At 37.9% G+C, this 27,332-nt stretch overlaps 1 protein-coding gene across 11 annotated transcripts in view; it reads left to right on the forward strand.

The window, feature by feature from the left end:
• The window catches only part of prr5l (proline rich 5 like), an 89,909-nt gene that overhangs the window by 39,742 nt on the left and 22,835 nt on the right, over positions 1–27,332 (forward strand). For 5 of the 11 annotated variants that reach the window (XM_008105834.3, XM_016992561.2, XM_008105818.3 and 2 more), the window contains 4 exons: positions 7,365–7,422; positions 12,593–12,684; positions 19,040–19,180; positions 19,904–20,030. In XM_008105834.3, the coding sequence (XP_008104041.1) occupies positions 7,365–7,422; positions 12,593–12,684; positions 19,040–19,180; positions 19,904–20,030 (418 nt within the window). Of the gene's footprint in view, positions 1–7,364; positions 7,423–12,592; positions 12,685–19,039; positions 19,181–19,883; positions 20,031–21,723; positions 22,404–27,332 lie in introns of those variants that run through there. The other 6 variants (XM_062967895.1, XM_062967894.1, XM_062967891.1 and 3 more) reach the window with 5 other exon arrangements.

Here is a 27,332-nt window from a genome sequence, read left to right on the forward strand (position 1 = left end):
GCAGGAAGAACCGGATCCAGTGCAAGACCAACCTCCCAGTCCCATCCCAGTGAGATGACCCAGAGGGATACCGTGCTCAATGGTATCGAAAGCTGCTGAGAGGTCCAGAAGAACCAACAGGGACACACTCCCCAGTCTAGTTTTCTGCGGATGTAATCCACCAAGGCAACCAAAGCTGTTTCTGTTCCAAAGCCAGACCTGAAACCAGATTGAAATGGATCTAGATAATCAATTTAATCCAGAAATCCCTGTAGTCTGGAGGCCACTACATGCTCCAAAAACTTGCTCGAAAAGGAAAGGTTGGACACTGGCCGATAGTTGTCCATTATGGAGGGGTTCAGAAATGGCTGCCTCCTTTAGGCAAGTTGGAACTTTGCCTTGTTCCCCCCCCCCCCCCCCCCGTGTCAGGAGCGACTTGAGAAACTGCAAGTCGCTTCTGGTGTGAGAGAATTGGCCGTCTGCAAGGATGTTTTGGTGTTTTTATCATCCTTGTGGGAGGCTTCTCTCATGTCCCCACATGGAGCTGGAGCTGAGAGAGGGAGCACATCCACGCTCTCCCCGGGTGGGATGTGAACCTGGCAGCTTTCAGATCACCAACCCAACCTTTGCCTTGTTATAAAGCCAGGAATGGCAAGGATTTAGAATACATGTGATAGCTCTCACCTCTGTCTGCATCCTCAGGCTGTACAAATTGAATTGACAGCAGTTACACCAAAAAAGAAGGCAATTGAGCAAGGAACTGTGGAGAGCAGGATGGAGTAGTGTGAGGGGACTTTGTCCTAGATAAATCTTAAAGATACATGTTACATCAATACATCATCATTATTTTATTATCTGTGCAGGTGGAAACTTTTAATATTTTCCTTTGTTCTATTTTTGGTGGCAGTTTTAGATGTTTAGTTGTATTTTTGTTCTGACACTTGTGCTAGATTAGTATCCCCATTTAACAGATCATAGTATGTCAAAGGAAGCTGAATAACTGAAATTCTCTGCAAGGATCTCTGTATTCCTATATGGACAAGATGTATAAAGAAGGCAGGAGTTTGAGAATGGAATTCAAGAAAAAAGACATATACGTCATTTCAGCAAACATACCAATGATTAGGTAGTGATATTTAACCTGAGATTTGGGACTTGTCCACTTTTCATTTCAGACATGCAAACTTATCTTGGAAGAAAGGAAGAAAGAATCCTAGAAATTGATTTTTATTGCAGAATATAAACTACTATAGATATCTCATTTAACTTGGAAAAAACTGGACTGTTCTAAGGATTTGATCTATAGCAATTTAATTCTGTGTATCTTTTAATTGAAACCAAGCCACTTGTATGCTATGGGAAGTGTGTGTTTCTTTAAAGAAATTACCTTCATCCTTAGGAATGTGGACTGGGGAACAAATTACAGAAGAGGAAAGTGGAAAATGTAAAAAAAATGCTTTATCACTTGTGTAATTCCTGAAGCTTCAATTAGTTGCTTTATTACTCACTAAAATACTTCAAACAACCCACTTCTGTGGAAAAGAATATTCTGTTCGGGAAGATAATTTTCTTTCCCAAAAATGCCTAAGAAATAAGAGTAACTAAAAAAGAGACTAGTCACAAATCTTCAGTTCAGAAGTCTAAAACTTCATGTTAGTTTTTCATGTTTTTGGTTTTCCTAAGCAGTCAGTAGAACTAAAAATAAGGCTGTATTAAACCAATGCAGTGTTTTCACTCTAAGACATACCAACTCAACTCTGATAAAACTGGTATGCACTGCAATCTTCTATGTTCTGGGTATTTTAATTAAGGTATGGGTGGGCAAGCTGTGGATTTCCAGGTGCTGTTGAACTGAACTTCCATCATCTTCCACTATTTGCCACACTGTTTAGATCTAGGGTTGCTAGATGAAGTGGGGGACATACTTTTAAACTCTTTAGAAGAGGGAATTTCAGGAGATGAATATTATTCAAATGTCTCCTGATGAAATTCTCTCTTCTACACAATTGTTGAAGGTACAAGAATTAGGCCTGATAGGAATTACAAAACATATATGAACAAGTCACCATTGTACAACTTTGATCCAGCGGAGCAAAGCTCAAACATGGATATTTTGACCATATATAGAATTACAGGCACATAAAAAAGGCATTTTCATTCTCTCTTTATTGGTGATATCTAGATGCACAGATGTGACCGTTTTCTCCATCTCATTGAATGAGAAAATATCCATGTTCTGATGCACTCAGAATGCCTTGATTGCGGGTCACTTAAAAACTACATCAAGAAGTTACATCGTGATTATTCAAAATAAAAGCATTATTAGATATGTGCATTTGTGTGGCTCAGTTACCACATGCTAACTCAGTTCCTTTCTCCCTTGCATTAAAAGATGAAGGGTGGAAAAGCATGAGAAATTTTTTCATATGGTAACTCAGTATAGTAAAAACAGAAGTATAGTTTCAGAAGTAGAATTAGTCATCAATTCTGATGTTCCTGAGAGAAGACAAATGTCAACATATAATATTTTCACTCAGCCCAGGTGCTGTGGCTGAAGAGTTAACCAGCAATTATGAAATGGTGAAGCATATTACTCTTATTTTCCATGCTTTGGTCTAGTAGTTGACAGGTTAGACTATGCCATTTCTACTAATGGAGTGTTGTGTGGTTTCCAGGTTGTATGGCCATGTTCTAGCAGCATTTTCTCCTGGTAGAGAAAACCACACAACACTCCAGTGATTCTGGCCGTGATAGCCTTCAACAATACATTTCTACTAATCTTTACTTGTTTAGCAATATTTGGCTGACTGACATTTGCAGGAAAGACAGATTGTCTAGTCTACATTTCTTGTGCCTTTGTTGGTTCTGACACAGGCACAGAGAAGTTGTACACCTCCAGATTTTTTTTTGGCAAAGACATTGTGAAAGATTGATTGGATTTGTAGCCCAACACCTAGAGAGCTGCACTTTACCTGTTCCAATTGTAACAAATACAGGTCTTAGAATCATAGAGTTGGAAGAGCCCTCATGGTCAATCCAGTCCAACTCCCTGTCAAGAAGCAGGAAAATTGTAACATCTACAATAACTGATAGAGTTGGAATTTTTCTCTCTCTTGCAACATTAGAACCTGGAGTCATCAGTTAAAATTGAACAGTAGGAAATTAAGGATAGACAGGAAATATTTTAGATAGCACAGAATGCTGTTCTTTTTGATGTGTATCATGATCAACTGGTCTTCTCAGTGGCTAAACTATTTGCTGCCTTCAGCTGATGCTTGGGAACAATGCAATCCTATATGTGTTCCGGACTCCCTACGGGCATTTGGTTAACTGCTGATGGATATGCTGGATAAGATAAACCTTTAGTTCTGTTATGTGTTTTCTCAAATGAACCGATGTGATGACTCATGGGCCTTGTAGTCCTGTTCCTAGTACTATTGTGGCAGACGAAGAGGAAAACATGGGGTTTTCGCCGGTTCAGCAAGAGCCGGAGTCTCTTCACCTGCAGGATGTTGATGTTTGCTCTCAAGAATTCAGCCAAACAGGCCTTGGGCAGAACTCCCCCCCGTTTCCCAGAAAGGAATATTATTCCAGAGAAAAGGGAATCAGAGAAGCTCAACGGAGGAGTTTACGCATTGCTGCCAGAAATCAAGCTGATTAGGTTTGCTTCCCTTGGGAAATTCTAAGGAGTCACACATCTAGACAGAGTTGGGTTTCGCTTCTCGTTCTCAGGGGAAAGAGTTCTGTTGGCAGGAAAACAAGACCCAATATAGGTGGTTGGCGCGAGGAATTCCTTGCGGAGTCAATTGATCAGCTTGAGGAGAGAGATCGTGTGTGGACTTCGTAATTCCAGTTCCTTGCTTCCCGGATCAAGCTTCCAGCCTTGTCTTGTCTCACGGTTTACCACGGACTCTGTTTCATGCTTCATGTTCGTCTTGCCTCCAGTCTTGGATCTAGTCAAGAATCAAGTTTATTTCCAGCCTTGTTGTCAAGTTTCATTGGACCTTAAAGACTCTGTTATTTCCCCACACTATTGCTTGGCAAAGTGTGTGTTTCGGTCAAGTGGATTAAAACTTTGAACTCTAATACATTTCTGGACTATATTTGACCTTATCTGAAAGGTCTGTTTCTGAACTATATTCTTCACTTGTTTTTATTGATTTTATATATTTCTTTAATAAAGATATTAGATAGAGACTGGCCTCTGTGTAAGGTTATTGGTGCTCTGCAGCCAGGGTCCTGACAACCGACAACCTAAAACTTGGCCATAGAGCGAGAGATTAGAATAATAATGAGTAGAGTCAGACCAAATGCAGATATTGCATGAATCCATTTTGATATATGAGTGTGTTTCAATTACTTTTATGCATTCATATTATTCTTTCCTCTGTCTGTAGTTAAAGTTTAGATTGTCAAGTTACCATTTACAAATGTTGATTTTACCATAGTAGTGTAAGCACTTTATACATTCCCCTCCATGTTGTTCTTCCAAAGGAATAGTTGTGGGAGTGTTATTTTCTCATCCTTTATGTAGAATGATTTAGTGGGTCAGTTTGCCAAGTGATTACATTTTCCTGGTAAATTTATCACCAGATGAGTGGCTATCTGTATTCATTCTGTACTTTAAGCTCTGAATGTTTTGCTCTTGTTATTCTTGTCTATTTCTACATTGTCAAATATAAATTTTGAGCTCCTTGAGGCAGCTTATGCAGTAAAGTGGGCACATAACCCGACAACCCTAGAGCTGCACAAATTCCTTTCCAGCTTTTGTTTTCTCTCCACCTGCCCTACAGCCTACATCAGACAGAAAAGAAAACAGCATGGCCCCGGTGATGCTTTTACAGTGTTATATGGTACCCAACACTGCTGACAAACCAGAGGAATAGAGAGTCCAGACAACAGAAGTCCAGAACTAAGGACAACTTTATTGTTACCAATGTAAATGTTTCTTGGTGCTGGTTAATCAAATTTGGGGAAGCAAATGTGATATAGGAGTGGCTGAGACTGTTTGGTCACCCTTGACTTGAGCCCACGGCCTCCCATCGACGAAACACCAAAGCCCTTGAGAGCAATCCCTGATCAACATCGTTGCTCCAGCTCAGACACTGTAAGGACAGCTAGAAGATGTAAGCCTCTGAGTAATTTGGCCCCTAGTGAGGGCAAAGACCCAGAAACCATCCCCAAGGACAGGGAGAGTCTTCCCAACCCTTAGATCGCTCAATACTCAGGAAAAGTTTAAAATTCCCAAATGTGCCAGTAGGTAGATTAACAAATCATAGATAGGAGGCCTGGTCTTTACAGAAGCCACATAGAAAGTGGAAGCAACAGGCTTTGGAGAGGCCCACAGTTTGTAGAATAGTAATGATAAAATCATTTGTAATCCCTCCTTTGAAGTGAGAGCTAAGTGGAGCCTAACAAGGGTGAGTGTGCTCAGTGGCCAAGAAATGCTTATGAGATTGGAACCAGAAAATGCAGTAGAAGGGGAGTGAAATGAAGGATCCATTATTGGATATCAGCATTTAGTAGTCTACAGGTTATATTTGTTTCCGGTTGTAAATTGATTTGTGCTTTGGATTCCCAAAAAATGGCTAAATAGCCAGAAAATCTAATTCTTTTAAAATACGGTTTGATTTTTAATAGACCTAAACTCAGTTCTTCACCCTCCGTTATTTTGGATAGCTGATTTAAGTGTATCTCTGAACTTGTAGAGAAGGGATATTGAATCTTTAGCTCATTTCTTTTTTATTCATAACTTTTACTAATATTAATTAAATTAGTAACTCCTGATCTCATAGAATTTCCAAGAATGTCTTTTGAATGATATTTGATCTGATTATTGGCAGATATGAACACATCAACAACAGACACAGTAACCAGATTTCTCTTTCTAAAGACACAGAAGATAATTTCCCTCACCTAAGCTGGCTCTGCTGTGCTGTTCCTTTATGAACCATAATTTTTAGTCTGGACATTCAGTTCATTCATATTACTCATTTTTAAGGTCTACAGTTGAAGATTTTATTTTGTATGCCCTTTAAAATATATTCAAGATATTTTAAATTAAATATGTTTTATAACTCATTTTAATGTAATATTTATGCTGTTTTGTTTTGTTTATTCAGTTTCAGTTTTGTTTGGGTAAATAACCCAAACAAGTCAAGATTGACTGATGAAATGGAATTGATTAAGGGAGGTCATAGCAGGCTGAAAGAGCAAACAGAAGTGTTCCATACTGTCGGTGTTATTGCAGTTCTTTCTGGCTGTGCTTTAATTCCTGACATCTCAAAGGCCAATTTGAAGAGTCATGATATTATATCATATGTTATTTTAAACTTTGGACCATGAATTTTCTTTTTTGCAGGCCCAAATAAAATCAACATTTAGTTTTGTGTCTCGTTAAAGCTGAAAGCCCCTGGTGGCACAGTGTGTTAAAGCGCTGAGCTGCTGAGCTTGCAGACCAAAAAGTCCCAGGTTCAAATCCCAGGAGCGGAATGAGCACCCGCTGTTAGTTCCAGCTCCTGCCAACCTAGCAGTTCGAAAACATGCCAATGTGAGTAGATCAATAGGTACCGCTCAAGTGGGAAGGTAACCGCTCCATGCAGTCATGCCGGCCACATGACCTGGAGATGTCTATGGACAACGCCGGCTCTTCGGCTTAGAAATGGAGATGAGCACCAACCCCCAGAGTCAGTCACGACTGGACTTAATGTCAGGGGAAACCTTTACCTTTTACCTTAAAGCTGATAGACTAAGTTGGTTGAATTAGAGAGATGTTTGCGTTATGTGTACTTAATGTGCTGGGATGGCTGGTTGTAGTATAGTTTTTGTTTATTTAAATTGTTAAGTCAAGAGAAACCAAGCATAGCTTTTGTGAACTTACTATATGTGCAGAATGTGAGGTTTTGGGTTTGGGATTAGATCCCCGTTTGTATTGTGGCATGTGTGCTCTAACTGTGTTCCATTATAACGCTGTTTGAGACTTACTATCAAACTAAATTGGCAGACAGTTCAAATGCTGCTTTGGCTATTCAAGGGCACAGACAGCTGTCTTCATTTGCCTTGTTTGTTGCCATATTTATATGGCCACCCCTCAACATACATTCTCAAAACAGTTTAAAAAGTTCAGAATAAATTGCAATACAATGATTAAAATACAACAAAATCAACATGATTTCCCTTTCCAGCAGGTGAAAAATGAGACCAGTTAGTAGTTTAGACCTATACAAAACTTGTATTGCAAATGTATGCCTTAATCAAACTGAGACACAAACACAATTACGTATTCAGTCCACTTCAAATACAGTACCATTCTCAAACTGAAATGATGAAGTGTGTGTTTGACTTTGTGGGAAAATGCAATGTTTCTCTTTTTCTTCTCTTGGCAGAACCAGCTCCTTGCGAAGGGCTTGCTGTTCATAGAGGAAAAGGTTAAGCTTTCTGAAGGCAAGTGGAGAGAGGATGCTTTGGAGGAGGGTTTTGGGCTTACAGGAAGCTATATGACTCATCTTTTGAGGCTTGGGCTGCTGAAATTAGTTTATGGAAAAAACAGCACCCGAGTCACATGGCTGGGTATTTGAAAAAAGCAGTTATGTATAAGAAACACATGTGAAATTTGATAATAGGAAGGCTTAGAAGTAGCTTTTGTGTGTACAAATGATCACAATAGAATTTTACCAAGTGGTAGCATGTGTGTGTACACACATATACCTCACTGTATGGATTTCTATTTTAAAATCTTTTAATCTGCTTTTAGACCACCCATTAATCAATCTGTTAAAATATGGCATATTTTAAATTGCAACAATAATATAATTATATGGACTATAAAACCAAAACAAAACCACCAGCATAGAGTAAAACCAGCAGCATGTTAAAACTTCAGAGGTGAAAAAGTGGTAAAATAGTTCTAAATGGACAAACCTGACAGTCTGTTTTTCACAAGCATAATTTCTTATCATGAGCACAATACTTATTATAATGAGTATAATTTCTTGACTCCATTGTGTATCTGGAATTTAAATCAGAGATCCATAAAAATATAATAAGATTATTTTCTTTTCTTGGTATAACAATAAAAAGAATCAGCTTCCAGGTGTGTTCATTCAAACCGTTTTAGCAAATACTGCTAATATTCACCTATCAACACCTTCCACTTTCTGGTTAGAAATCTGAACCATTCATGTTCATTTGTGCTCTCTGCTCAACTTTATGGCCAAATCAAGACTTAAACAAGAGTTGAGGGAGGTTTTTTTGTAATTGCTGATATTTCTGTAATAATAATAAGACTTTATTTGTATTCCGCCCTATCTCCCCAGGGGGACTCAGGGTGGATTCCAACAAACAAAAAACACAAAAACACAGAAGATATATATATATTGGCTGAAGTTACACTTTAAAAAGTACCTGTTCTGACTTACAAACAAATTCAACCTAAGAACAAACCTTTAGAACCTATCTTCTTCACAACTTGGGGACTGCCTGTATATGCAAATTTGGTTACAACTGGATATACCTGTATTACAATACTCAACATTTAAAAGTCAAACCCAGAAAAGCCCAGGCAGACTTCTGTGGGTTGTGGGATTTAACTATCATAACCAGACATGCACATAAGTCAAGAAATGTTATTAGCCCACAAAAGTGGTTTGCTGCATATTTATCTTCCTGTTAGGTACTAACAGATGACGCAAAAGCAGTTAATCTATTTCTGTAATATAAAACCTTCTCTATCTGGTTACCAAAAACAATTATGACTTGTTATTAACAAGTTGCAGTTATGGGCCTGCTTTATCAACATGTATGGCTTTGACTTCCTGCTGTTACTTAAATCCAACTGATCCTCAAACCTGCAAAAGCATAGGAAAGAAAGTAAACCCACTCATACCTTACTTTACAGATCTATGCTGTGATTTCTATGCACTTTTAAATAATTAAAATGAACTTAAACCTCTGCTTAACTAGTGATCAGATGGTTGATGCAACAAATTTAGGGCTTAACAAACTCTATTATGAGTTCTTGAAAGTCATTCCAGCTAGAATTAACTTGCAGGGTTGCTTTAGGGGAGAGTTTCTCAATGTATGTTTAGTTTTAGAAGTAGTAAAATGAAATCAGTGGGACATAGGTTGCTAAGGCTACCTCTCAGAGTATACCTCCTTGGAAGCAAGCCTAGATATAAAGAAAAGGATCTAGTAGCAATATGACAATATTCAGAACTAAGGTAAGTAATCTGAGATCCATGATGAAATGCCTCCTTTTGGGACATATAGCCCTGTGTGTGCTTTCTGGCTCTCTATGTAGAACACACAGCAGCTAGAAACCAGTGGTTCCAGATAGGAAATAAAAGCTCATTCTGGCATCTTGCTAGTGTTAAGCTTCTGAATCATTCAGCATTATGTGGAAATTCAAATTGTGCCAGTTTGTGGCTGCTTAAGCTAATTTTGGAAGAAATTATTCTTCTGTTCCATGGTTACAGCAAAGATCATGGAGATACCCTTTAGGGCATGTGAATTGAAAATGTTTGCAAACCTAGTGACCAAAGGAGTTAAGAAGTTTGTGATGAAGAGGAGGGCTGCTTAGTTCAGTAGACTGGATAGTTTGGTCTTCCTTGCTATGTGTGTGACATACATATTCTGCCCAGCCTCTTTGGTTTCAGGAAACATAAAATATTGGTGGAAAAAGAATTTTGTGGAATTTCCGTAGGTGAGCACCCAAACATATGCTTCTGTGCCTCAGGTACATGTGATGCATGGCACTAGAATGCAGATGGAAATACAGAATCATGTACAAATCTAGTGCAGATAGACAACAGTATACATTTGGAATCACACTTCAAGTTCAAGTATTTTTAGCTGAATCAATGTACTGGCATCCTTGTAGATTTTTTCCTGCCACAGCCCAGGATTGAAAACTTCGTAAGCAACTCTATGCACAGATTGTGCTCTAAGAGAGAAGTAGATGAGACAAAACCTTCCCTGTGGATATCAAAGCATCTTGGCAGCTACCACAACCATGACCATGGGGAGTTGGAATGGGGTATAAATAAAGCTGACTTTATCTTATCTGGGTGGAGGAATTTTGATGGCAGCTACCCATATTGTGGCAATCTCCAGCCCATAAACATGAATCACAGAGATGGAAGAGAACACAGGGTCCATCCAGTCAAACTAACTGCCATGCAGAAGCACACAATTAAAACACACCTGACAGATAGCCATCCCGACTCTTTATAAAAATCTTCAGAGAAGGAGACTCTACCATACTCTGAGGCTACATATTCCAGTATTGAACAGGTTTTTTTTTTTACCGTCAGGAAGTTCTTTCTAATATTTAGGTGGAATCTCTTTTCCAGCAAGTTGAATCCATTGCTTCATATTGTAGGCTCAAGAGCAGCAGAAAAAAGCCTGCTCCATCTTCAATATGACATTTCAAATATTTCAACATAGCTATCATTTCCTCACTCAGGCTTCTTTTATCCAAGCTAAACATACCCAGCTCCCTAAGCCATTCCTCACAGGGCTTGGCTGCAATAGTTCAGTGTTGCAGTGTATCCGTCTGCTGTTAAGAATGTCAATGAAACTGCACCTAGTCCAAAATAAAACTGGCATATGGGCATTAGAGTATATTCTGTGTATGATTCATTAACAAATTATACTGGTTCCCAGTTCGTTTCCCATGATTTCAACTTTCCAAAGCCCTGAATGTGGATTATCTGAAAGATTGTCTCCTTTCAAATTTACCAACCTCACAGTTTTCAGAGACCCTTTAACGAGTTCTCCCAGTGAAATGGAGCAGGTAACCATGAGAGAGAGGAAGGCAGTTTTGTAGAAGCCGCTCCAAAGAGGTTTGCTTGGTGTCATCCTTTTCTTCATCCAAGCTCACAATCTGTGCCTCTCTATTTAAAAATTTGGGATAGCTTTATCTGTTGCAGTTGCTGTATTTTGCAGCTATGCTGTGTTTGATCGCATAGTTTTGTGTCTCATTTAGATTGCTTTTCTAATTATTTGTTTTAAGCCTCCTGGAAAACAACAGAATAAGATAACAGCCAAGTGTTTTAAATGGGATACATAGCTTATATCCAGCTACTCTGAAGACTTCCTGGGCAAGCTATAAACTGACATATAATATTTAAATACAGTTCTTCAGCTATTCTGAGCTTGTGTGTGTGTGTGTGTGTGTGTGTGTGTGTGTGTGTGTATGTATGTATGTATGTATGTATGTATGTATCTGATGCTATGTGTACTAGCTGCCCATACCAATTCTATGACAGGATCCAGTGCAACATTCTTCTATAGTGGAAAGTCTATTGTAAGATGAATACAAATAGATTTAATTAGCCATTTGGTAACTAAGCTTTCTGTTTACTTGCTTAGCAATGGGAGTCACTTAACATGCGCATTTGAGCACTAAAGATGAGGTCTGTTTTTTTTCCCCATGTCAGGAGTGACTTAAGAAACTGCAAGTCACTTCTAGTGTAAGAAAATTGGCCGTCTGCAAGGTCGTTGCCCAGGACACACCTGTGTATATTTTTTAATGTTTTTACCATCTATGTGGGAGGCTTCTCTTCAGGTCAGCAACCCAAACTTCAAGTCATCAGTCCTGCCAGCACAAGGCTCCTGGGTCTGGGGGTGATTCTGCACCAAAGCCCAACCTCTAGAGACCCCATCACCTCAGTCCTTGATGTTCCCACAATGAGCAAGGAGATATGATGGTAACTTGCATTTGATTGAATTGAGAACAAAAGGTTCCTCGTGATCAGCATTTTTTGTAAAGAGTGTAGAAGTGCACGTCTGATCTTCCCCCACAACACAGGAAGACTGGGTGCCAAACGAGTGGGAATAGAAAGGACAGGGCCTCTATAGGCACTCACTGCCTGTGGATTCTTCCTCAATGCTAAACATTGTGCGCACACAGTTGGCCTCATGATGCTTTGCTACATAAGCTAGAAAGCACAAGGTCTGAATCAGAGCTTTAAAAAATTATTACAGCTCTCAGAATCTCTCCAGGCTGCATGGCCTCTGGCCTCCAAAAGGTACCCTTTCCAAACTCTAGTCTGATCTCCTTTTGATGGCAATAAAAACTTGTCATATTCCAAGGACACAGAGGAGTTCTCCAAGTGGAAGGCATGTAGGATTTATGAGATATGCTTGCCCTGTTATCAGTCAGTGATATCATCATTTTCAGTGTTTGAATTTCAAATTCCGAATTAATGCTATTCTTTCTACCCCTCTAACAGAGAGTGCTAATATTTTTAGTTAAAGGTTAACAGGGTTAGCATGACTCTTGGCAGTTGGGTTTCTTTGCAAAGAAGATACATAATCTCCCCCATTGCATTTTACCATAAGAATAAATGATTTTTATGTGAGGGTTTTTATATGATTTTAAGCTGTGACAATGCAAGAGTCTTATTATTTCTGGACAGGAGCTAGCATTTTATTCATTTGATTTCTGAAGGTGAGCAAATATCAACTGCTCTAGCTGCAAAATCTTGTCACCTTTTCAATTAAGTGCCATATTATTTTGGTAGGGAAAAACTTAGTAATGAGAGGTTTCTACTTAAACAGTGACCTAATCCCTAACAGACTGTCTCCCCTCCCTCCCCTTTCTTTGCTTTAGGAGAGAATCGCATCCATGTACTATCTGAAATCTGGGATCACTTCTTCACAGAAACTCTTCCAACGCTTCAGGCAATATTTTATCCTGTTCAGGTAAGCCTAGTTAAGACAGGAGCTTACAAGAAAGAGAATAATGTGAAAGCTTACCACAAGGAGAATACATCTGCAGCTTATTGCAAAGCTATTGAGAAGCTCATGACCTTAAACCTTTAAAGAAAAATATTGAAAACTTCAGATTTCACTAATACGTTGCTTAAACTTTTTTTTTGCCAGAAAGTCTGGGTATGTCTATACTAGGATTTAAACAACAAAGAGTTTATTTGGTATATAAAATAAAAAGTAGCTTTATTTGGGCATTTATTTAAGATCTGTAGGAGCTCTATATCCACAGGGCAAAGATGAGCTTTCTTCAGAAATCTGGGGAGTGCATGAATGTCCTTCAAACCCAGAAGGACATTTTTTTCCTTGTTCATTATTGATTTTAACATCATCTTTAATCATCCAGGGATTCTACTACATTTTCAGCCTCTCACAGATATTTTAGACCCTTGGGAGTATTTCCCCCTAAACTATGTCAGAAAACACTGGCCTAAAATAGCTGTGGCTTTTTAACAATATGACAAAGTTGGTCTCTGTGCCCCTTAGAGAAAATATTGGGGTTTGGGGAGTAAACTGGAGAGAGTGAATAATAATAATAATAACAACAACAACAACAACAACAATAATAATAATAATAATTTATTTGCATACCGCTCTATCTCCCCAAAGGGACTCAGGGCGGTTTCCAACCAGTGCAAAACAACATACAACATACAATAACTTAATACAGTAAAAGTGCATCATTAAAAAAATACAAAACAATTCAGTTAAAATCAGCAATAAATAAAATAATCACAGTCAGAACCTTCGCTCAAGGGGGCAGGAATCAGGGCAGATTAACATGATCCATATTAGGGATAGAAAACTTGTGCACATATCTTAGGCCTGAGAGGTGAGCAGTGTACCAGAGTAGAGTCCAATTTGGCTAATGAGGCTAATCTGACTCAAAAACCTGTTGAAACTACCAAGTTTTTAATTCCTTTCGAAAAGTGGTCAACAAGGGGGCCAATCTGATCTCTTTAGGGAGAGCATTCCCTAAAGACTGCAAGTAACTTGTGCGTCTACTTTAAACATCCCTAAAGTAGAAGAATAGACCATGTTGATACAGTAGGGTTCTTGATTGTGTGAACCATCTTACTTACATTCAAATAAACAAAGTAGTTCCTCTGCAAAATATGGAGTGATTGGCGATATAGAGAGTGCAAGGGCACTCTCATCCTTCTTTCTACTTCTTTCCCATCCTTCTTTCTACTTATCTTCCTACATTCAAGCAACTGCCTAAATAAAGCTTAATGAGCAAGGCTTTCTGAACTAGAGTACATTTTGCATGATTCTCAGCTGGTAGATATATATTTTACAGTAAACAAATTATTTTTTAATTGCCCAGAGGGCATTGTTAATTTAATGGTATGCACATATTTTGAATCAATAAAATAAATATACATACACCTAAGAATTCAATTAACAGCATTCACCCTTTATGTTTAACATGTTGTGGCAAATTCTTTCAAGCTCCAAAAATGCTGGGACGTTGCAGCTGTTGTTTAGTCCAGTGATTTCTAAACTCAATTCCTCCAAATATTTTGGACTTCAGCTTCCAGAAGCCTCAGCTGATTTGGCTAATTATCAGGGATTCTGGGAGCACCTGGTAGATCGGAGTTTGGAAACACTGGTTTGGGCAATACATATGTAATATGGTATCCCGAACTGTGGTTAATTTCGGCTCCTCCACTGCCCTGGAGCTTTATGGCAGTCAGTGACATAGTTGTGCAGTCTAGTCCCAGACACATGGAATGATGCAGCTGAAACTCATCTTGCAACTGAATCTACCATTCTGTGTTACAAATACTCAACCAGTAAACAATACCAAACATTACACACCGGTGTAGATAACACAGGATTGCTTTTTAAAAAGAATGTCTTGCAGTGTATTTAAGTGGTGTGCATTTACCTCTTGCATTGCAAGTGTTCTGGCCTTGCTTAGCAATCTCCACCTGATCCTTCTATAACTGATGTCATTTGAATATCTGCATAACATACCTTGGCAAGTGAAAGTAACAATTACAAAACGGTATGCCATGGCAAAAATGTTTCTCAGAAGCAATATGGTACCCTAACACAATGCTGATGAAAATACTGGTTCATGAACCTATGTTGAACAACAAACCAGTAGTTGCAGATCTGAAACAGGAAAAAGTTGTAACACTCTGCTATTGTTGTTGTTATTGAATTCATTAATATTCTATATTTTCCATAATCCAAGAAACCTTCCAAAAGTAAAAACAAAATCAGTCAAAATACGATATATATATGTTACAGGTATCTGGCATACTAGGGAAAAGAGATCAAAATGGCAATAAAACTAGAATTTAAACTAGAGCAGGAGAAAGCATTTCTGTTTATTTTCAAGCTGTGCTTTGGCATTATTTCTACATCAAATTTTGATTAGGATTGCTGACAGTTGGAGATGTATTTGGCAACAGTTAAAAGTTCAGTCTTTCTGATTCTAGGAATGTATTCTCCTTTGTGATTTGAGGAATAAGCAAATAAAAATGTGTGCTGGCCTCTCACTTTGTTGGCATCAGTAAAAACCAACAATTTCAAGTATTTTTTTGTTGTCCAGACATATGAATTTTAACTACTGAATATCTTTTATATGGCAATTTTAAAGGAAAAAAACAACTAAATCCATCCTCTTACTTTCAGAGAAGATGAACAATATCTGATAATTTCTTTGTTTCTTACGCAATATCTATGTTTAATTTTGTTGAGACAAACATATTTTTTTCTACAAATATTTGAGCATCCTAAGTTAGAGAGAACTCAAGAACCAAGGAAATAATCTTGTCTGAGCAGGAGAAATTGCTGGCAGTTCAAATGTCAGGCAGAGTGAAATTCCTAAGAAAGCTCTGTACTTTGTCTTTGCTTTTGCATCTGCCACGGGCAATCTAGTATTGGTTGGTTTACTTTTTTCTGTCTGGATCCAGAATGTTAACAGGTAATACTCACAGTCTCTCTCACTTATGCCAAGCCAGACCTTTGCAAAAGGCTTAAGAAACAAATCTATTTTATTACTACCCCAGCTTTCAAAAACAAACAAACAAGCAAATACATGCAACTACAGATGGCTAATAGTGGTAAAATGCAGATCAAAAATTGTGGGAAGGACTGATAATGTTGTGCTAGTTTATTGAGGATTTGTAATAAGGGGAAACACATTTTGGTTTCAACTTGGCAAGGCTTGTATTTATTTAAAAGTATTCATAAATTATAATAAGTTTTGGCTAATTTGTATAGTATGTTTCTGACTGAAGAGAATTGAATTGTTTAAAACTTGGGAAGGCTTACAATCAGGTGTGGTCTGTCATCTTGAAAGGTTCTGCAAGAAACAGGAGCTCAGGTGTGTCACCTGGCAAGATTTGGTCTGCTTTGCAGATTGCCTGTAGTTTCTTTTAAAAGTAACAATTTATTTATACAGCATTTATTGAAACAAACTGATGATGTTCACTACTAATGTTGGCAACACCTTGATTGTTCGTGTTATCAATGATTAATGAAATGAATAAATTTGTAAGCTACTTTGAGATCTGTGAGATACCTTTTACTATAGAAACACTAATTTCCCATAATCTGTGTTTCTCTCTCCCTCTTTCCTCTGCTTTCTTCTCTACTTGCAGCAGATGATAGCAGGTATGTGTTGGAATGTGGACAAGTGAATGTGCCTCATTTGAGAAGACTTTAGTCCCTATTTTGGTCATTAAATCACACCATAATTCTAAATATTTTATGCAGACTAGAAGTGGTTTCTGTTTTGATTCACTGGAATGTACTCCATATAATGTGTGTAGGATTGGAGTGTGAATCTGGTAAGAATGTAATTATACCATAATGACGCTATTCTGCAATCCCTCTACTTCAGACATGGACTTTCATCAGAGCAGTGTGTCATTCAAACATTCTATTCTTTGTTTTTCTCTCTTATGTTACAAAATTTCCTTTATCATTAAAATCTGCTTGGGACAAAATTGCAGAAGAGGTGTATCTTGACTGGTAGTGCTAAAAGCCCTCCGCAAACATCAATTTATGCAACTTGAAATGTGTTGCACGATGTGAGATTTAAGAGGTTTTAATTTCAAGTCAGAGGATGAAAATTTGATGCTGAACAAAGTGTTATTGGGAGATAAACATTTTGGGAATGATAAGGCTAGTAAAGAACTGGCTGCATATGATGTTTCACTTGCTAATTAGAGTCACATTTTCACTGGAATGAGAGATATTGAATTGTGAGGGAGATGAGAATGCATATTAATATTAAATTAATGATGATGAATAAGAAATAAATAGTGATGTGCTTCTATCTAAGTTGTGAAAAAAGACACTTTAAGAACAGGTAGTTTGATTAATTTAGTTATATGTCAGTATCCCTGTACGATAAATGCTGAACTTGCTAGTGTAAGGTTTTCAGATATGTGAATGTCCCAATTCAAGGTGCAGACCATCACTTATAAAGCCCTAAACAGTTTGAGACCCACCTACCTTCGTGACCGTATCTCCCACTATAAACCTGCCCGATCTCTCCGATCATCTGGGGAGGCCCTCCTTACGCCAATTCCTATTTCCTAAGCCCGCCTTGTGGGTACTAGGGAGAGGGCCTTTTCTGTTGTGGCCCCTCGACTATGGAACTCACTGCCCATTGAGATCAGGCAAGCTCCCACTCTGTTAGCTTTTTAAAAAGATTTAAAAACATGTCTCTTCCACTGTGCTTTTGGAGAGTAACTGTTTTTATTCTTCTTCTTCTTGTTCCTCTCCAACATCTTTCCTCTAGACGGTTCCACCTTCGGATGTCCCTGCTCCCCGTGGTCTCCATTCCCTTATCTTTCTCACTCGAGTTTTAATCTCTGTATTCATGCGGCCGGCCCTGTTTTTACTGTTTTTTGTTATTTGCGTTGTAGTGTATATTGTATATTATTATTTACTGTATCGTTTATTGCTCTATATTATGTTGTATTCATACTTGTTATATTGTTTTGCTCTGGGCATGGCCCCATGTAAGCCGCCCCGAGTCCCCGCTGGGGAGATGGTGGTGGGGTATAAATAAAGTATTATTATTATTATTATTATTATTATTAGTGGCTATTTCTTTCAGTATTTTTTCTCAAGGCCAAAAGTGTTATTGGTAGAGAAACTCCATACTGCTGACCATCATGTTTGTCACCTTCTGAACTTGTTCCAATTTATTTGTCAGTCTCTTCACATTGGCATTCCAGATGAGGCCCAGCTAGTTGAAAATAGAATGTACCTGGGACTTCTCATGTGCTTGAAAACTATATGTCTGCATATCCTTTCATTCCTGTTATTTTAAGATTAACAGTGTATGTATACTGAGACAACATTGTGTTCATCTTTGAGTAGCTATCATTGATTTGACCTATTCTTGATTTGTATGTAGAGGTTTATCCTGTTAAATAAAGACAGTAAGCTAAAATGAGCACATAAATTCATAAACATGAATTCACGATCCTGTAGGAATGATATCCCATTCTGCGTATAGCTCTATTTTGGCTTTGTTGCATGCTGATAACAATCTTTAAGCAGGCAAAACATTTTATAGCAGAAAGACAGGCTTCAGAGTCCTTACCTTTTTGTTCTTACTTTGCATTTTTATGAACCTGTTAGTTATATCATTAACCCCATTATGAATTGATGATTAACAAACATTGATTCCCTCCACTTCATTCCCTCTGCTTCATTGGTTGTAGATTGACTAAGCTATACGTTTGATTCCCATGGAAAACAGAGACCGTAGTTAACATGAATGTGAAAGAAGGAGTTGTAAATTTTGCACTGAAACTATCAGCATCAGAAGTAGGTGGGAAGGCACTTTGAATTGCTTAATTTTGGCAGCAGTTTGTTTCACGTTGTAGCCTATTTGCCCATAAACATATGGTAATGAAACACTATTTCAACAGTTGTTAACTTTTGCTAGCATTCAGTAAAGCACGATCTCTTAGCCTTAGAAATCTGAAAATGTAACAGAAAGGTGTGAGAGAACAGATTGGATTAATGGTATTCGTTAAGGTTCTTCAGACTATGTTGCCTGGCTGTGAAGGAATGTCTCTGCTCCCTCGTTCTTCTAAATATCTTTCTGACTTCATGATTTAAAAACTAGACATAATTTTTTTTAAAAAAATTGTAACCAATTCAGTGCTACTTTGTATTCCTTGAAATCTCCATACATTCACCCATACATTCCAGCTTCTCTAAAGCTGGGGGCATTATACAAATATAATTGGATTTACCTCATTGTTATTGATTTTTCCCTTCCTGTATTTTTTCTTTGTCTGTAAAGGGCCAAGAATTGACTGTTCGCCAAATTGCCTTGCTCGGCTTCCGAGACTTGGTCTTATTAAAAGTCAAGATGGATGAATTTCTTCCTCGGGTCCAAAACAATCTTCCCCCTTCTATTGTCCAAATGCTACTGATTTTGCAGGTATCGTACAATCCATTTCCATGTCTCTTCTGTATCTTGTTAAGAAGATTAATAAATGGGTGGGAAACCCTGTAGAGTTTTTAGTACATCTGTCATCCCATTGATTGATTTGGCTAATCTGGCTGGCTAAGTTTGTGTCCTCTTTCTCCCAATTGTTCCGGGAAGCATAGTATTATTAATATTTTTATACTAAAGCAATAATACTAGCCAAGTTTTCCCACTTGATCTGGATCCACAAGGATTGTTCTCAGAATTATAAACATAATCCATAATAACCTACGGTTATTTCTGTCTTCTAGGATAAAATGTCAACTCTGAAAATGTGTATACATCTGACAAAGTTATTTTTGGTTAATTAACACTTATAGCACAGTAAATTTCTTAGTACTTCAGGTTCTACAAGTTCCTTGCTTGGATTTAAAATTTACTTCCGAACAATAGAATGTCAAATGTCAATTGGAAAATTGTAATGATGGGGAGTGGAGGGCTGAGAACCGAAGAATATAGCTGACTGTCTAAAACACGAAGCTTTACTCCCCCCCCCCCAAATCTGATGTACAAGATTGTTATATACTAGACTTCCTTTTTTCATTATTCCCATCATATTTGAAATTAAAAAATGTATTCTGAGGGTATTATAAAACATCTGTATCCATTCATAAGAACTGGTGAGCGATTGGTTGAAATATATGTGTTTCCATAGGGTTTCTCCCTTTGTTGCAGGGAGTCCATGAGCCAACAGGTCCCAGTAAGGCCTATATGCAGTTGGAGGAGCTTGTTAAATTGGTTGTGTCTCCATACCTTGGTTTGTGTGAAGAACACTGCTATCCAGACAGTACCTGTGCCCTGGGTAAGTTGTATTATGTTGGATTGCAGGACCTAGCAATAATAATAATAATAATAATAATAATAATAATAATAATAATAATAATAATAATAATAATAATAATATTTTGTTTGCTGTGTCAGTGTCTTTGTATCAATAATAATAATAACTTTATTTTTATATCCCGCTTCCATCTCCCCAAAGGGACTCGGGATGGCTTACATGGGGAACAAGTCTAATCCAACAATGATTAAAACCAACCATAGATTAAAACATAACTCAATTAAATCAATAACATTACAAAAGACAATAACATAACATAAACAGCATCATCTACCAGCAATCATCATCTTTTTCTGCTCATGGTCACTCGGGACTCCATTCCAGACAGATAATGGAAATGAAGGATGTAGTAAGATAGTATTTTTAGAGTGCCAAAGTTCAGTTGGTAGCAAGAGTGTTTGTTCTCATCAGAGTAGTGCCCCTGTATTGCTATAAACCCAATACAAAATATGTTTGGTCAGATATAGTATTATAAGACAATAGAGAAGTGTTATTCCTATGGTATATCTTGACACAAATTTAATCACAGTCTCTTTTATAGCCATGAAGACCTTATCACTGCACAGCGTAAGAAAGAGATTGAAAAGGAAAGCATAAAACATCCTTGAATAGATATTAATCAATGCAGCCTTAAATATAATTTATGTGTACAGAGATAGCCTTTGTTTCTTTTTATTGAGTGCTAAGGAGGTACTTATTCTTTGAAATGTTCTTCTATGGGTGTTAAATTGATATTTTAAAAACAAAACCAAATCGAAACCCCACTAAACCTCAGTTATTCCTAGCATCTAAACACTAGTTATTCCCAGCCCTTCTAACCCTCCCTCCCACTTAAAAAAAATCTGAACACTTGAACAGGGCAGTTGTGAATGTGTTGAAATCCTCCCCCAGGCATTATAGGTTCAGGAGAAATCTTTATTTTAAAAAACAGTAGAGCTGAACTCAATGTCTTCCTTCTCTATGGGCTGATTAGGGGGAGGGGAGGGTGATTAAAACAATATATCATTTTTAAATGTAAAGGTGAGTAAGGTGAGAGGTCTCCAGTGAGATATTTCTTCCAGGGTCTTGTGTGGGGCCCAATGTGGGTTGCTGATCCCAGGAAGTTACCAAGCCTAACCTAAACTGGGGCTCATTCTTGCAGACAATTAGGGAATTGTTATTCTTAATAAATTTTAACTGCTATGATTCTGTCTTATGGTTTGTAATTTGATGATACAAGGGAGAGTTCTGGTTGAGAATTCTAAATGCCTATAAATCCCAAAACTGCCAGGCATAGAACATTATAGGATGGAATCAGGATATTTAAAGTGGAATAATAATGATGTAGCTCTGTAGTGTGAATGGACCCCAGTTGAGCTTATTTGATTTCTTTTGGGCATTAAGAGAACATACCTAAAGAGAACATACCTGTCTTAATATCTGGGTATTTGTTATTGTTATCTGCTTTCAAGATGGCCAATTCAAGGTGACTCTATGAGTGAGAGGACCTCCAAATCACCCTACCCATAACAGGTCTTGCAAACTCAGAAATGTGGTTTCCTTGATTGAGTCTACTTGTTTCGAGTGTGATCTTTCTCTTTTCCTAGTGCCCTCCACTTTACCAATTGCTATTGTGTTTTCTAGTGAGTCATCTTTTCTCATGTTATATCCATAGCCTTTTGGCTGTGCACCATTTTTTTTTCTACAGCAGTTTCTGATGGATTGCATCACAACTATGTGCTATGGAAGATCAGTTGGTTGTTGAATTGGAAGACATCAACTCATAATGACTATGGGCTCATCTTCCTAATGCTTAGTTTTGGGTGTTGTGCTTCTGAATATGACCGTAAAATCGGCAGTATCAGATTAATGTCTTTTCCAGCCCTATACTGCTTTTATACTTGGCAGCAACTGTCTGAGCCATTTTTCTCACTTCTGCTACCAGAGACCATTGAACTAGAAACGTTAGTAAGAAGGATCATGTCATAAAACATGAGCACTTGTTGAGTTGTGATTCCAAACCTTATATCTATATGTCTAGTTTCAGATCTAATCTAATGTGAAGTGACCCATTTCTACTTGTCTCTTATGCCTGATTTAAAAGTCTGTCCATGTGAAAGGGGCAAGGCGATAGCCAGTCCTGGCATGCTAAAATGGCCACAACCATTAATTTGTAGATTGCATGGACCCCTGTAAGAGAGAACTTCTCTCTTCTGGCAGGCCTACCCAGAAAGTCTTTAAACACGAATTTTAAATGCATGTCCTTTGCTTAATCTCTGTTTTGTATATTTTGATATGTATTTTATAAAGATACATTTTATTGTGTAAATTTTATAAAGGTATGTTTTAATATGAGTATTTGTAGTGTTTTTTCTGTGCTTATGTGTTTTAATTGTTCTGTAACCCGCCTCAAGCCATATCAAAGACTTTTGCCCTTGTTCTACTTTTAAATTGGGCTTATTGTGGCAGAGAGTGGAAAATGTCTGGTCACTTTGTTCTTTCAGATGTAAAGATCTGTACTGTCTTTCTGGAGAAGAGCAGGAGTAATGTTTTTGATTTTAGTTTTAATTTGGTGGGCATTGGTAAATCTAACCTGCACGTGAATTATTGGCTTGATCTGTTCTGTTTGTAGTGCCGATTGCTGTTAGTTGAAGTGACAACTACAGGGCAATTTCATTGTCTTTATAGATTGGATTCTTTCCTTGAAATACCTTTTCTTCAACTTCATATATCATTTGTGTTGGAGTGTTCTGTCTAAAATGTAGCACTGAATCTTACACCTTTTACTTAAATCTCACTGAGTTTAAAGGAACTTAGTTTTGGATAAACATGATTATGATTTCATTCTGGGACTCATCACAGTTACCATTTGTTTCTACCTGAGTAAATCTTCTCTCAAAGCTCCAGGTTTGGGAAATGTGGAGTGGTATCCTGTAGGATTTATGTGACATTATTCAACCCACTTTGTGGGAACTTCTCTACAACCCATAAAAGAGAAACGTGTTGGTAACACCATACCTCCTTGCTTTGCAAAATCTAAGCAACTAAATAAATGTCATGAATAAACTAGGTGTAAAATCTCACAGTACAAACTTTATCCCAGCACAGCTTTCTGTTCATCATGATCCTAATAAAATCATGACCCTTCTCCCACAGAAGGAAAATAATACAAAGTGTACAGGACTTATGGTGAAATTGTTTGTTTGGAAGGCAGCCCTGTGATTCTTGTGTTATCTTCTAGTCTGCCAATAAAACAAGGGATTGGTGTCATAAACCACAGTTTTATGGAGTCTATGGCCTTGAAAAAAGTATGGATACAAAATAGAAGTTTTGTATCCATATTTCACACTCATTGCCCTCATTCTCATGCATGTAGACACCCAGGCAAAGCATTTTGGTGTCACGCCACAGAAAAGTAGCAGTGGAGTTCTATTTGGGAGTATGTTTGAATTGCTTTTAATGGACCATTTAAATGCCTGTGAATTTTATATAGAAATCAAGTGCTCTTCAATAAACCCAGGCTGAATCTGATTGTTAGTTCCAACTAGAGCAGGCCCATTGAATCAGTGAACTGTACAAAAGTGTTGATGTACCAAGTTGCTGTTGATTCAATAGGCCTGATGTAGTTGGGACTAGCAATAAGATACAGTAGCGTCTTGCTTATCCAACATTCTGTATTATCCAACGCAGTCTACCTTTTAATAGTCATTGTTTTGTAGTCAATGTTTTCAATACATTGCAATGTTTTGGTGCAAAATTCATAAATACAGTAATTACTACATAATGTTACTGTATTGAACTGTATTTTCTGTTGATTTATTGTAAAACATGATGTTTTGGTACTTAATTTGTAAAATCATAAAGTAATTTGACGTTTAATAGGCCTTTTTTAAAAATCCCTCCTTATTATCCAACATTTTCACTTATCCAACATTCTGTTGGCCTGTTTATGTTGGATAAGTGAGACTACTGTATGACAAATGTTTTCTTGAACAGCAAATACCAAGACTTGAATCATATTGTATGTTTCATTAGAGTAGGCCTATTGAATCAAGCTTCTTTGATTCCATAGTGACACATGAATTATTTCCATCCCGTTTGAATTAACATGCTGCCCTTTGCACTGCAGTTGAAGAAAAGTATAACTAGCTCAAAGAACTGCAGCAGCTTGCTAGGAGGGTCTATTTAAGGACACAGTTTAAGGTTCTGGTTATGTTTTATAAAGCCCTAAATGACGTAGGACCACATCATCTGCCCAAGTCCTAATATTTTCAGGGGGTGCCATTATTTGAATCCCACCACCTTCAGAGGCATAATTAAGCAGTGATATGCAATAGAGCTTTCTCAGTGCCAGCCCCTAAGCTCTGGAACTCCCTTCATTGAAAGCTAGAATGGCCCCCTCCTTGCTGTCCTTCAGATTGACAGGTAAAGCCTTTATTATTCTATTCAAATTTTAGGCTGCTTTTTGTTTTAAATACTACTGATAGTTTAATTGCATTTTAATGATAATTGTGTATGTTTTTTCCATTTTAAAACCCATATTTCATCTTATTTGATTGATAATTGACATTGAACTCTGATCTTGGAGGAAATGGCACAATAGAAATACAGTAGAGTCTCACTTATCCAAGCCTTGTTTATCCAAGCTTCTGGATAATCCAAGCCATTTTTGTAGTCAATGTTTTCAATATATCATGATATTTTAGTGCTAAATTCGTAAATACAGTAATTACAACATAACATTACTGCGTATTGAACTACTTTTTCTGTCAAATTTGTTGTATAACTTGATATTTTGGCGCTTAATTTGTAAAATAACCTAATTTGATGTTTAATAGGCTTTTCCTTAATCCCTCCTTATTATCCAAGATATTTACTTATCCAAGCTTCTGCCGGCCCGTTTAGCTTGGATAAGTGAGACTCTACTGTAAAGGGAATAATAATAAAAAGAGCCAGCTGTCTTCACTCTGATGTCATCCAGAGGTTTGAGACTACACCTACAGAATTGTTTGTTATGGACATTTGATGACGCTATATCCAGAAATATCATATTGGAACCCATTTCTTTTTAAAAATAAGAGAATCACGTGGCATCTTTTAAGTAATGCCAACTAGATATCATGCAAGTCTGATATTTTAAATGCTTCAAACAAACTATACTGTTGGGCTCTGGATGGATTACCCTTACAGTGTTGCAGAAAATGAAATTGATGAAAAGTCTATATACATATATACACATAGGAGGCATCATTAAAACCACTTTCTCTCGCACCTTTTCTATCCTTTGACTATTTAGGGTTGAATTTGATACTATATGGCTGCTATTGAGCCATGGCTTCACTGATTATTGTGCTTGTGACATTCTTTTAAGTCAATCACAGTTCCTATATTACCCTGTTGTCAGTTTATAAAAAGAAGTGTATGAAGTGACTTTATTTTGTTCAGTTTTTTCTCACACCACATTTTGCCATTTTCCAGTGACCTGGTGATGGAAATGTTGATTGAGATCACATTTTACACATTTCTTTTCTTTAGTGTTGAAATCTCTTGTTTCGTGATGCCAGTGTTTCTGTTCCCTTGCTTCCTACACCCTCTACACTCATCAGATGGAACCAAACTTCTGAAGGGCAAAAAAATCAATCGCATTACGTTGGGAAGAGTGCTACCACAACCTCCTGCTCCAATGTTGCCGAAAATCTTGCAACATCAAACTAGGGACGAGCTTGCAGCACTACCTAGCTTGGAGGAAGTCAGCAACGCTATCAGCCAAAAAAATAAAAAACAAAAAACAAAGCCAGCAAGCCTGATGGGATCCTGCTGAAATCTTCAAAGAGGGTGGATTTGAGCTGATACAACAACTCCACCAACTCATTGAAAAGGTATGGGTGACCGAGAAAATCCCAGCAGACTTCAAGGATGACACCATCATCACCCTTTTCAAAAAGGGGGATAGAACAGACTGTGAAAATTATTGCAGTATCTCCCTTCTAATCTCCTCTGGGAAAATCCTCACAAGAATCCTTGCAAACTGCTTTCTACCTATCTCAGAAGACACCCTCCCAGAATCCCAGAACAGCTTCTGCCCCTCTAGAGGAACAGTGGATATGATCCTCACTGCACGACAGCTCCAAGAAAAATGCAGGGAACAGAATCAACCTCTGTACATGGCATTCATTGACCATGCAAAGGCAGTGAATCGCAGTGTTCTCTGGACTGTCCTCCAAAAAATCAGATATCCTGACAAATTTGTGAACATCCGGCAGCTCCTCCATGATGACATGATGGCAACAATCCTGAACAGCAATGGCTCCCAAAGTGACCCATTTAAAGTGGAATCAGGTGTCAAACAGGGATGTGTTATTGCCCCAACCTTATTCTCCATCTTCATTGCTATGATATTTCATCTTGTTGATGGGTGTCACGACCCAGGCGGCAGAGGCACCAATAACCATACACAGAGGCCAGAATCTAACTAATATCTTTATTGAAGGAATATATAAAGTTAATAAAAACAAGTGTAGAAAATAGTCCAGAATTAGACCCTTCAGGAAAGGTCAGAGTTAGTCCAAAAAAGCAATGTCCAATAAGAAATATTAAGGTCCAAAGTTGTAATCCAATAACCGAAACACTCACTTTGCCAAGCAAAGTGAGGGGAGATGACAAGGTCCTTTAGTCCATAAAACTTGAGCGTGGCTAGGAAATAACTTGATACTTGAAACAAGGCTTGAACGTGGAACAAGGTAACTAAGAACAAGAACAAGGTCCGTGGAATAACTTGGTAAAATCCGTGAAACAAGGCAAGGATTAGTCCTGGGAAACAAGGCAAAGTCCGTAGGTAAACAAGGCTGGGAAGCAAGGCGAAGGCTGGATAGCAAGGCAAGGCTTGAGCTGAAGCGAGGCTTGAATCGGAGCGCGCTGTCCAAACACAACTCGCTCCGCAGGCTGACGAATTGACTCCGCGAAGTTGCTACGCGGGCAAAACACCTATATAGAGTCCAACTTTCTCACCAGAGCGGTTCTCTGGGAATCAGAAACGAAAGCTAAACTCTGAGACCAGATGTTAAACTCCTTAAAGATTCTCACGAGAACCAATGTTAATTGGCAACATTCTTAGCTGCTATCCTCGCACTCCTGCGCGAAGCTGAATCCAAACTTCTCTGTTGTTTACAAAACTCCCGGCGCAAGAACACGGGAGAAGTAGGCTCTGGGGTTGTTTGACATACTTCTGGGGCACAACTTTCTTGCAGGTGCAAAGTTTCCAGATCTGCCTGAGAAAGATCTGGC

The sequence above is a fragment of the Anolis carolinensis genome, chromosome 1 (genome assembly GCF_035594765.1).
Source record: "Anolis carolinensis isolate JA03-04 chromosome 1, rAnoCar3.1.pri, whole genome shotgun sequence".
Taxonomy (NCBI): Eukaryota; Metazoa; Chordata; class Lepidosauria; order Squamata; family Dactyloidae; genus Anolis; species Anolis carolinensis.